This window comes from Xiphias gladius, chromosome 21 (assembly GCF_016859285.1).
Source record: "Xiphias gladius isolate SHS-SW01 ecotype Sanya breed wild chromosome 21, ASM1685928v1, whole genome shotgun sequence".
NCBI lineage: Eukaryota > Metazoa > Chordata > Actinopteri > Istiophoriformes > Xiphiidae > Xiphias > Xiphias gladius.
The window spans coordinates 25,070,899-25,083,914 of NC_053420.1; the positions used below are offsets into that span (position 1 = coordinate 25,070,899).

At 42.6% G+C, this 13,016-nt stretch overlaps 1 protein-coding gene across 3 annotated transcripts in view; it reads right to left on the bottom strand.

Annotated features, from left to right (window-relative positions):
* The window catches only part of cdh4 (cadherin 4, type 1, R-cadherin (retinal)), a 197,840-nt gene that overhangs the window by 15,137 nt on the left and 169,687 nt on the right, over positions 1–13,016 (bottom strand). For all 3 annotated transcript variants that reach the window (XM_040116214.1, XM_040116213.1, XM_040116212.1), the window contains one exon: positions 5,274–5,411. In XM_040116214.1, coding sequence (XP_039972148.1) covers positions 5,274–5,411 — 138 coding nt within the window. The remainder of the gene's footprint in view (positions 1–5,273; positions 5,412–13,016) is intronic.

Consider the following 13,016-nt stretch of genomic DNA (forward strand, 5'->3'; position numbering starts at 1 on the left):
GGAGGCGAAAGTGGATAGGGTGGGGGAGATAACATTATGCTGATGTTGTTCCAGCAACAACATCACTAACTGCATGTTAATAAGTTGATTTATTGAGATTTTAAACATTTGCTTGTGCCATCATCAATCTTTAAGCATTTTCAGTAATTGTTATTATGAAAACAAACTGCTTTTAGGGTCATGCCAATATTGCTCATTACATTAAAACATGAATTGAGACTGGTAGCAAAACAAATGGAGAAGAAATTAGAAGGTTGGGGAGAAAGAAAAAAAAAGCAAAGGAGACATATTTGTTTAAATGTGGATAATAGAGAATCATAGCTCAAATTATATTAATGCACTTTCTTATTCCACGCAATGTCTGCTCATATGAAACTCTTTATCTGAACTAATGGATTTGTTCAATTAAGTGTTTACCCATTTAATTTAGATTCTGTGAATTCACCAAATCTAGGTCTTAATAAGCAATTAGACAAGTACTGTAATTAAGGCAGCGGTAGGAATAATCTTTGGCTAATGATCTTCATTATTTTGCAATTTGAAACAACTCCCATCTGAACTAACTCTGGAGGAAACTTGGTGACAGCTGCAGAGCCCTAAAAAGAATTTACAGTGCAATGGGATACATGTCCCTTTCTATAGGGATTTATCTGGCTACAGAGGGATGGGCACTCAAAGGTAAGACATACACACACACACACACACACACACACACACACACACACACACACACACACACACACACACACACACACACACAAACTCACACACACACACACACACACACACACACACACACACACACACACACACACACACAAAATAAAAGCTCTCATTGTCAGACAGTAATCTGTTTCCTCTTGTGAAGCGTTAACTTGTTTATGGTGTGTGTCTGCCAGCTGCTGTTCACTTTAATGGCTTCATCATCATAGGGTTGAAGGCGTGTCCAAATCACCCGACTCCTCTCTTCGTCCTTCTTTCCCTCCCTCCCTCCTTGCCTCCTCTTCATCTATCCCCTGCAGTACGACCAGGCTGATAAGCACAGAACAAATTAAATATGCGCTCCCAGTCTCTAGTGTGTGGGCTCCTCCATTTCGTTTTCACCCTAAGCTTTAGCAAAAACACCAACACAAACCTTCCAAGCCTGTTTGGCCACACCGTCAGCCGGCCAAATAAATATGCTCTCACAGAAGCATACTCAACGGTGGTGACTGTAGAGGAGGGCGCTTTCAAAATGGCCACTCTCTAAAATGCAATGTGGACCCACTGATAAGCCACTAGAGACACAGACTTCAATTTTCTGAAGGATTTTGTGGTTACAAAGACGGGGGGAAAAGAAGCAGGGCAAATAAGATTCAATAGTAGGTAATCGTCACACTGGACCTCAGTCAGCTTTGCCACTGAATGAAAAATTCAAATGGGACAAAAATAAAAAGAATCATAAACTTTAAGTGTTCTCAGGATCACAGATTCTGGTTTCATTGGGCTTTATGTGCTCTGGCTATTTAAACATTCAACAAGCAGAGCTTTATTTGAGACAAATCTTAGGAAACGTGTGAGTCTGTTCAGCAACATGAGCTGAAGATAAGTTTTCTGAGGGCCTGGAAAGAGGATGTACAGAATTGGAACAAAACTCGCCAAGAACTTTTTATATTAAAAATGAACATTTAATTAGATTTCCTAAACAAAATGTTTTGTTGACAAGCTTTGACTCTTAAAAGCGAGTGTGTAACAGCAGTGGCTGTGGCCACAAGTGGCAGTTAAGGGATAATGGGGAATGCTAAAAAATATAGAGATGTAAGTGACTTATTACTTTGCTGATTCCAATCGTTTTGTTGGGTTCAGTTTAAAGATTCATAATCACTGACTATGCAGTTTGTTTACTTTTTATCTCAGCTAGGTGATCACCATTCAAATGTACTTCACTACGTACAACAGTGAGTGAACGCATCAACATTTATATGGTTGATAATAGTTTCTGTGGTTTTCAGAGTCTTTTAATAAGCCTTTGAAGAGGAAATAATGTTTTGTGTATCATGTGCTTTCCGTCACCAGTAACTGGAGCTCCACTGCTAAAGGCTACAGAGTTGGTCAGTGACGATGAACACCTCTAAAAACTGTGTTTTTAGAGCATAAGTAGAGAGGACTCATAAGGTTAATGGCTTGACTCATTAATGTCCATTTCAAAACAATACTGTATCTATCTAAAAGCTGACTAACATTAGCTAACATTCGCTGCCATAAGCGTTTGGTCATACCAGACCAAATAGGGCTGTAGCAGCAAAACCCCAACTGGATTGAAATGAGCAAGTGTGTGTTTTATTGGTTAAGAGTTCAGTTGTAACAGAAGGAATTTGTTATTTCTTCTTTCAAAAGTTACAGACTTGCTTTAAGGAACTTACGCAGACAAAAATACTTGTGACATTTTCCCAAGTAGAATGGCATTTCAGGTCAACAGTTGTTGTCCCTGGGGATGAGTTGATTTTTTTTAACTTCACCAGTCAAAGAATAAGCATCATCACTGACACTTTATGCCATGGTCTTCTTTTATGAATATGTGACATTTGACAGCATCAAACAAAAACCCAGATAATACGGGGACAAGTATGCATGGTCACTACCATTTATTGCTTATCATATGTTACACTCTCTGTAGACATGTCTAGCCTTCATACGTTTGAGCTCCAGTCCGGTTAGTTGAAATTAGTGAGACTATGGTGCTGTACAGACCCCAAATCATTTTTAAAAATATAGCTGCATCAATCTGAACGAAGGTGCACTGCACAGCAGGGGAAATGTACTGCCTTCTTACTGAAAACTGACTCAGCAAAGGAAAATGTCCCATTTTAGATAGACTAAATGAGCTCTTCTTTACCAGCATGGGGTGTTGAAAACAACAACAAATGGTAATGACAGCATTAGGTAGAATAAATGTCCCAAAATAGACTCCTACTCATATCAGACTGACATCAACCCACTCAAGATGGCTGTTATGTCTTCACTATGCTGTAATAAAGGTATAGCTACAGACAAAAGGCATCAGCCCGCTACCTAATTTTTCACGTTATACAGACATATCATGCTGCCTTTTCTTGCAGTCTGCTCTTTTTTTTCTGAAACAAAAATCTGAAATCGGGAAGCGGGAAGCAGAGGAAAGTAGTGAGAGCCGATAATCTCTGGCACTCCAACTATTTCTGCTATTTCGGCTATTTCTGCTATTTAGAAGGTGCAGTTCTACAGGGGAATTACAAATGGCCCTCTATTCAGTTCTGTAAGCCTGTGTGTCTGGGAGTTCAAGTTTTCAACCCCACTAATCTCCCAAGCAACTCTCCTGCTCCTCATTATTGTTCAGTGAATGACAGACCAATGGGTGCACTTCAGCAAGGATGTGATACACTTGATTAAATTGTTTGATTAGATCGATTGTGGCAAGTATCACTGTCTTTTTGTTTATCACATAATGACGAACATAGCACTAACATAGCGCATTCAGGCCCATGTGGTGAAATGAATAAAACATTTCGCTTCTTTTTCTAATTACATGCAATATATCAGCTTGGTTTATGCCCCCACAAGCAATTTCACTTAATTAGTGGGCTTATATTTTCTCTGTGCCTCCCGTAGAGAGCAATGAATTCTTCTGTCATACACAAATAATTACTGAACTATTCAAAGTCTAGTTGCTTGTGTGGGAAGCAAAACAAAAAGTAGAGATTGCCAAAGCAGTGGAAAAGGGATCTGATGGAGAACAGTTCCTTTGCCGTGGATGTTCGTGTGAACGTGTTGGGTTGTCTGTGTCTAAGTGAAGGAGACACAACAAAAACAGATTTTTATTCACTTTTACTGATTACCATCTTTGAGTCACACATCAAAATTTGGTCAAGTGTTCTTTTGAGTTTTACTCAAGAGTGTTGCAGAGATAGTAACGAGGCCCTGAAGAAATGACAAACATTTATCACACGAGCATACGAGTTCCCGAGCATACCTACACGTACGTGCGTGTCTCATCGTTGTGTCTTGTGTGTCTCAAGGACAATGTGCATGTGTTTTTGCATGTCCGGTGAAGCGCGGCATGTCCGTTTCTGGCTGGTGAAGGACTCTGGTCCAGAACTTCTCCCCAGTGAAGAGGGGCGATGGAGCCAGCACCGCAGACGGGGACAGAGCAGTTCTGAGCGGAGTGGCAGCCTTGTTCGGTGAGCTCTACCCCTGACAGCTGGGGAGCTCTTATCAGAGCATGCGGCTGGAACTGTACTGGCATGCACACTGACGATGGCCCCACCGAGGAGACAGGGATCACAGTGTGTGATGCTGACACACTGCTCGCTCTGCCTCTGAGCTCTGCTGCAGACAGCATCTGTTTCTCTCTGGAATCTCAGAAATTCAAGTGCTCAAATAAAGAGCAGCTACAATCCAGGCTAGGTCTTTCAGGCTGCGCTCAGCGTTGGATTCTGTTCTATGAACAGGGTGAGAATAGAGAGTACTTCTGCTTTCATTCGCTGTTTCCTCATCAATAACCTCTCACAGTAACCCTCACCCTAAAAAACAAACAACTCCCTACCTAACCACACACACCGCTACAGAAAAGTGGGCCAGATGTAGCGTTGCTTCCTGTCAGACCAGTGTGGAGGTATCAGGGACCGGGGCCAGATGCCTGCAGACAAACCCTGGCCACCAGAGGCTCCCGCTGGCAGGGAAAACACAGAGAGGGATGGAGGGAGGGAGTAGTACACTTCCCATCACCAAAACTGAACTCGATCTCACTTTTAGTCACAGTACCTCTTCCTGTCTCTCCATATGTTGTTCTTGCACAGTGGGTTTTTTTTGCAATCTGTCACTGTGTTGTTTTATATTTTTTATATTGTATATCTGTCCTTACCCTACATCTTTTGTCAGCTGTCGTGGTTCTGTGGGACAGTGGGGTGGCAATAATAAGCAATAACAGATAAGCAATTGTTAAAATGACAGGGTCAAGCGCTTTCAAGTCTGAATTTAGACCTCCCTGTATAGGCATATTAGTCATACTTTTTTTTTAGGGCCTGTACAAAAACTACAGCCACTCTCTGATTATTACTAAAGAGCTGTCAAAAAAGTGATGGTGACAGTCGCAAAAAGAGAGAACAAGGAAGAGGCTCATGTTTTTGAGGAAAAAATAAAGCACTAATCCAGATATAGAGCTGGTGTCATCAAAAAGAAAATGCCCTCCCCCCACAGTAATTTTCGTATAGTCCCTTACATGGAACAATAAAATATCTATGGGAAAGTTATGGACTCACCGTCCTGACTGTCAGTTCTGGAGGATTGTCATTGATGTCAGTAATGGAGATAAGGGCTGTGGCTGTGTTGGACAAGCCAAAGTTCAAGTTGCCCTCCATGTCTGTGGCCTGGACAATGATGGTGTACTGGGACACTTTCTGTAAAAAAGAATCAGACAAAGAGAAAGCATACTCAGGGACTGGTATATCAAATGCTGCAAAAAAAAAAAACAAAAAAACATGGACACAGGACTGAATCAACAAACTAATATTTCTCCCATGTGACAATGACACAGTGAGTCATATAAATGAATAAATAAATGAATGAAATCCCCCCCAACTCCCAGCCAAGCATACACACCTTCCCTTTTCCCATAGCTACCCATTCACTGGAACAATAGAACAATTGGAGTCTATTAAAGTGCCCGATTTGCTCAATAGCAGATAGTAAACAGCACAAACATACAAACACAAGAACAGACATACACAAAGTTGCAGAGAGGGAGCGATGTGTTGGTAAAAGGCCCATCCATTATTGCCTAAAAGTCTTGGCTTTCTGCTGTGCGAACAGACCCGGATCATCACTCATTTTAATGGAGGCACTGCCACTTAAAGATGTGCCATGGTGCTGCCGATAATGGCCTTATTTAGTCCACTTACAGTGAGGGGGAGTCACCGCAGAGTGTGCTGCAGCACACACTGCAATATTACAGTGCCATGACAAGACACACCATCAAACATCAGGCACATTTAGACACATCTAAATGAAAAAGAAACAGTGCATCCACATTCCAACATCATGACACTGTCCATGGTACTGAAAGTTCAGTCTGTTCCCAGACTAACCACTGGAGAGAAGTAGTGTGTATGTGTCGTTCCATCCTGACAGTATAAGCCTTCCTCTTCCTATTAATCCATTTGGCTTAGTCCATTGTCTCAGAGAAAAGAGAGGGAGTGAGAGAGAATGGACATCAAGGACAGACCAGTGTTTGCCACACAGGGCCTACTGTTTTGTCCAACATTGACAATGCGTCCTATCAACAGTCTAATGTTTGATTTTTCCTATACTAGTTTCATCAAATTTGCTGTGGGGTCACGCTTTCTAAAGACTTGAGCCTAGTGGCAATGGTGACAGGGACTGCCCGGAGGAGCGGGAACAAACCCAGCCAGAGGTCTTGTAGGTATAGATAGGGGAGTTGTTGCTTCGTATTAGGTATCAGCTCCTTTGCTTTTTTATTTTCTTTGAGTTGTGTCTTTTTTTCCCCTCTGGTTCTTTGTTAACTCACATTCTGTTCTTCTTTTGATCTCTCGCTATCTGTCTCAACACATCTTGGTTGCTCAGTGTTCTCCGACTGTTCTCTATGTTTCTCTCTCTGTCTGCCTCTCTGTCAGTCGTTGTGTATCTTCATACCACCTCTCTACCTCCAACTCTTTTTTTCCCAGTTATTGCCGTTGATTGTTAGATCAGTCAAACCACTGAGTCCAGTTAAAACATGCTTCTGGACTCATTTAGCATCTCCCCAAGCCATCATGAAGTGCACAGACATGTTCGTCTGCACCAAACTAATCCTATTAATGAAAACTCAATACTGGCTGCCCTTTATTAGACTCATAATGACTCATAATGAAATGTCAATACCATCTCCCCTCATAGAGTGCTTCAGTAAATAAAGCCTTCAATGAATGTGTCTCTCTACAGACTCATTTAGACCCAGTCACATGCATCAATCTAATCTAGAAATAGCACCAGATGGCTGTAGGAAGTTAATAGGCTTGAGCTTTGATGGAAACCCTGTTCTTTGGTCAGGTGAAGAGAAACGACTGGAGCAGAGCCAGCAGGTGGAGCTCTCACACAGTAGGGGATGTGGCTGACGGTCCTATCCTGCAGGGTTATATCACTCATCTGAGGGTAGTTGCGAGTTTATGGCCCTTCTAGTGCTCACATGCACATCCGCTATCGCTCCAATGAGTGGGAACAGGTGGGACACTCGGACTCTTACACACACCAGGTATACGTGTGCATGGGCACACCAAACACACACACACGCAAATTCTCGTTTTACTGTATTTGTGGGGATCTCTCATTGATATAATGCATTCCCTAACCCTATACGCATTTTGGTCCCCACAGAGCTGTCAGACCCCACAACTATAGTGGGCTCCTGGTTTTTGGACCCCACGAATATGGTAAAATAAGCACACACTCACACACACAGACACTCACACACACAGACACACACACACACACACACACACACACACACACACACACACACACACACACACACACACACACACACACACACACACACACACACACACACAGAGCGAAGCACACTCTGCTGGGCAAAAGTTGCTGCTTGAACAAGCCAGTAAAGGGCTCTCTAATGAGTCCTATAGAAGTGCTGAACAGAAAATCTCTGTGTTAGATTAGAGTCCAGTGCTGGCAGGAAATACAGCTTCTTGTCTCCCGACCAACAACAACAGCCCAGACTCCCCCACAGGCCTTGAGCCTCAAGGACTTAATCTGCAGAAGCTGAAAGCCATCAGAGGCTACAGAAACACCTGTATGCAGAGGTCTGCCAACAATAGAACCAGTCCCTTTTCTCACTCGGACCAAATTATGTAGTTTACCATCCAGAAGACTGAGGAAAGAAATAGGAAAAATGGCTTTAGCCTATCATGTTAGCTACTCGACAAGTCAAGCCAAGCAGCAGACAGGACAGGTGGAAAAACTTGGCTGTTCACGGTTTGTAAGCAAATGGACTTGTGCTCCAGAGAGACTTTGTTAGCAAGAACACAGTAAAGGAAATAATGGTCTCAACTGGTAAGGCGATGTCGAACAAGAAAATGGAGAAGAGTGGTTTTCTGGCAACACAAGTGCAGTGGTGAATTAATTATACTTGTGCTGAGCATGCTTTTTCACTGGGTGTTCTGTAAAGAACCACTCAAAGAAGGTTAAAGAGGGAGACACCAGGCAAGAGAGAGACTTGCTCTTAACTGGTGTTGTTTGTGGATTGTGTTCGGGCCTGCCAGGGTACCACTGGCCACGGTCATTAGCTTGTCACTTACAATCTGTCTCACATGGCCTGAGACTCGTGGCTAAAACTCCCTTCCTTTTCTTTTACTCCACTCGCTCTCTACCTCAATGACCCCCACAACAATTTCAATTCAGTTCAGCTGAGATCACTTCAGTTATAGTTACTGGATCTGATTTGATGCTCGATGTTCGATTCAATTTCATTAGGTTTTAGTTTAGTTAAGTTCAGTTCAGTTAGATGTCCATGTTGCCAATGAAGTAACTGAGATATCTCTAGTTACAAGTAAAGCACGGGCATTTGTGGGACTTCTGACAGTGAAATACAGCACACATCCACCCAGTTGTTTTCTACTTTCACATTTTCCCCCAGTTCGTCCAGAATGTGCAGAGAAGCCTGTTTTGTTTCCACCTTCATAGTCCACCCCTCTTTTCATCCCTCACAGGGATGCCTCTCAGGTTGGGTTGAGGACACAAAAAGCTCAAGACTGGTTTGAAGACAGCAAAAGCCAGAGGAAACTTATTGCAAGCAGTGCAGTGCTCTCTGAAAACTTTTGTCTGAATCTGATTGTAGAGACATCAACTCAGATACGTAGGTAAATCTCAGCTATAAACTCTGAATCCACTTGATTAGATACGCCTCCACATTTACGCAAACAGCTCAGAGTCACATACTGGCTAAATAAAGGCCGTGAGTCATATAAGAACAAAGCTGCTAGAATAAAAAACACAGACTGAGTGAGGCATTTAGTTAATCGTCCAACTGAGCCGGACTTGCAGGCTCTAGAATGCCACAAACAGATAAACAACAGTAATGCCAGATAGCAGGCAAATGCTTCTTGTTCTACAGCAGCAGATCATGGCAGGTGTCACCTTTCTCATCAAAGTACAAAAAGAAGAGAGGGAATTTGGTCACCAAGACAATCCAAAAGAAATTACAGTAAAGAAAGCGAAATGGCAGCCAACAGCACTGTGTGCAAGCCAGACTGTGCAGTTGAGAGAAGGAAAAGGAGCAGCCGTGAGCGCAAGTTTAATTTCTCCAATTTAAGCACACAACGGAGAATGAGAGGGAGGGTATTTGGTCTTCCAATTAATAAATATCAGTCATCATGCTATTAAGGTGTCTAAAGCTATAATGTAGATACAGAAAGAGAGGGAGTAGGAGAGATCCTGAATAAAACTGCCAATGGGTCTGGGTCTGTCCAGTAGCTACTTAAGGACACATCAATGTGGTTTACAGGGGAATGTTGACATTGACCACGTGAGGGGGAAACTTTTTTCTAGATTTGGGATAACCTGGTATTGTTATATTACATACCGCACATGATATCACATTGAATAAGGGCACAGGGAGGATGGTTGGGGAAATGATGCAAAATATCGGACCATGGGTAATCTGGTATTTTCTCGCCCAAATCATTGTCAGGGTGCTTATGGGGGTCTAACATCTGAAGATTTATTAGGTGAATTCTATTGTAAACAAATGAGATTAAGCCCCTTAAAGTCCAAATCCTTGAGATTTTCATCATGTCAGACCCAACTTTTGATACTTTTATGGCTTGTATATATTTTGCTATAGCCATTAAATCTTTTTACACTTTTCAGTTTGGTCTCTATGTTGTAGCTTGAATTGGCAGTGGCTGAGTCCGCTATTACTACGTTAGATTCAAATAGCGTGCACATACACAAGGGATTCATAGGAAATGACAGGACAAAATTCTGAAGCCGAGACATTGCAAGCAAATTATTCATTCATCTTGCTGGCTGTTTGCTTTTTAATTAGTCTCTGTAATTATAATGTAATGTGTTGAATCTTCTCAGCCTGCGGTTTGAATGAAATGTAAACATATAGGCGAGTTGCTGGTCTTCTTCTGTTGTACTTCTGACAGAGTAGCTGCACAGAGTAGCTGTGTTTCCTGCCCGCAGTGATTAATAAATGTGTCATTTTGAACTGAGCCCTGGTACTTGTATTATTAAAGTGTTCTTAATGTTACAACCAGTAACCACAGGTGTCGCCAAATAAAATCAGAAGAGCTAAACTCTTAAGGATTGTATCTTTAAAGAATGGGCTTGCGTCAAAAAAATCATCAAGGGATATGTCAATTGGCAGAGTATCAAACGAAGCAAATCTAGAATAGACAAAAGAACAGACTTTCAAATAACTGTAAAACTGTTGTGAACATTTATCACAGAGCCGCTGAAAAGACCAAAGTATAACAGCATCATCTACGAGATGGTGAAAAAAAAAACATGATTTGCAAGTAGAGTGGCATAAGTAGAACAATTCAGTCTTTTCTGAAGACAAAAAAGGTCCAATTCAATACTAGCTTGTGCACATGATAAGGTACATATTGAGTGGATATTTTCTGGATTGAATGTTGGCTACAAGCAGTCAACATCCACCTACATGCATCAGTACTCTTCATTCAGCAACCTGCTCACAATACTCTGAAGACTTTGCTGTCTGTCTCCTGGAGCTCGAGTGTAGGGCGGTGAGTTAACATAACTCAGCGTCTCAGAGACAATAAAGCCCCAGGCCCTTTCAGGATGCCTCCTCTCAGCCTGGATCCCCAATCGGGCTCTGCAGAACCTAATAGAGCCAGGCTGTGGGCATTCATGTCCTTGAGGCAGACCAGGTGATGTCCTAATCGACGGCAAGACAGTCCAACGTGAAGCTTGGCATCAGCCCGATGGAAAGCCTGGCGCTGGGCCACACCACACCATCTCACACCAAACTGTTCCAACCCAGGGCTCCTGGGAGATTGAGACAGCTTGGGGTAATGAAAGACAACAGCTCTGCCTGCCAATGGAGCCGGTGCCATTGAGGGAGGGCACAAAGGGAGAGAACATCGATGCCAGCTGTGGCCCCCTGACATCTCTCACTCTGCTACCTACTGCATCATAGTTGTACTTCAGTAGAAATGTACTTATTCAATAGTCACCTGTTAAATGAGTCTAGTTTTAGGACAACATATATACAAATAAACATACACAAAACTGTATAAACCCAAAGCAAAAAGTTCACCTCCTGCAATCCTAAATCTAATCTTAATTATGTCCCCCCAAATTCCTTAAATGCAGTACAACAGAAATACAAACCATAAACCCACAACCACATACAAATAGCCATGTTATACTCAAAATTTAGGATGCATACAGTCAACCAACCTTGGAACAGGGCTTAGGCCTGCATGTTAGCCTGTGGGATGGAGCATGTGGAAGCATGTGAGGTCAAGGGAGGGGAGGTGTTGTGGGTGGTGAGGGAGGGAGAATAATTGGTATTCAGCTGTGTCAGAGGTAAGTGATACCAGGCCAACCTCCATGTGCCCCCGGGTACCCTCGACACGAAAAACCCTGCTTCACCCCTTAATTAGCACATGAATATTCTAATTAGACCCCAGCATAGTGGATGAGGATTAGCTAAAGTGTGAGAGAAGGGAGAGGATATACAGTATGTGCTGCAAAGGTATTCGATGTCTATACAGTGTATGCATATACATGTTTTTTGTGTAGCAGCATGTGTTCAGTTTACATCACTGTAGCTGTGTGGATCCAGTGTGACACCTGGGATCACATTTATCATACCTGATGCTTCTTCTTTACTGCATCTAAACAACAACCTTAGCTGCATGGGAGTGTATATGTGAACTTGTGGCGGTGTGTCCGAGCGTGTTTCTATGCTTGTGCTGATGACCCTGACAGTAGGTGGGTGAACTCCCAGGTGTGTCCCAGTTTTAGAGGGAGGATCAGAGGCAGGTGGGACCGAGCCTGGCTTGATGTGTCCAGATTAATGAGCTTTCCCTCACTCACATCAGCTGTTACTGCTGCCGCCTGGGCCAAGCTGGAAACAGGGACACAGAGCTGGCCCATGTTCACTGGACTCATTTATATTGTCCCACAAATGTATCAGGCTATCATGCCATGCCAGCTCCGTATGAAATTTGAATAAGGAACTAACATTGATGTATTGTATTCTTCTGTTATCAAAACCCGGTTCTGTTCTTGAGATTTTAACTGTAATTACTCTCCAAATATGCTCGCCTTAGTGTTGGTAAAAATCCTGTTTTAATTTCCAAAGTGTTGCCTGGCCACGTTTGGTGCCAAGAGGGACCAGCGGGACTTCTCAGAATATAAATATTACGAGACATACTCATCAGTGCTTTTATGTCGGTGCTAAAATCAGCCAACTAAATTATGAGGATGAGATTATCCTCATAATGACAGCATATGAATTTGAACATTTCCTTGATTTTGCCGGTTTTATTTTTTTTGTCGTGCGCCACAGAGAGATAAGGGTAGGTTTGGTGTGTGTGAGAGAGAGAGAGAGAGAGAGAAAGACTGCAGGATGAACAATCTGCCACGAAAAAGACAAATGCCCACAGTCTCCTGATCCAGCTTGGGATAAACAAAAGTCGACCCTGTGTGATCTTGCTCATTAGTAGAATAAGATGGAAGATGGAGCAGCGATGGTGTTAGTGTGGTGTCGGTGGTGGTGTGTGGGTTGGCGAAAAAACCACAGCAAGCAACAGATACACACACCAGCGGTGGATGAGACAAAAGCAGACAATGACGAGAAAGCGCCTGCAACCTCGTCAGCAGAGATGTGCTGGACCTGCATGGCCATTATATCTGATCTGCTCTATGTACTGAGATAAACATTATATATCAGCCTGTCATTTATATTTATATACTATGAGAAAATGGAAAATATTTGTACTATGTCTGTC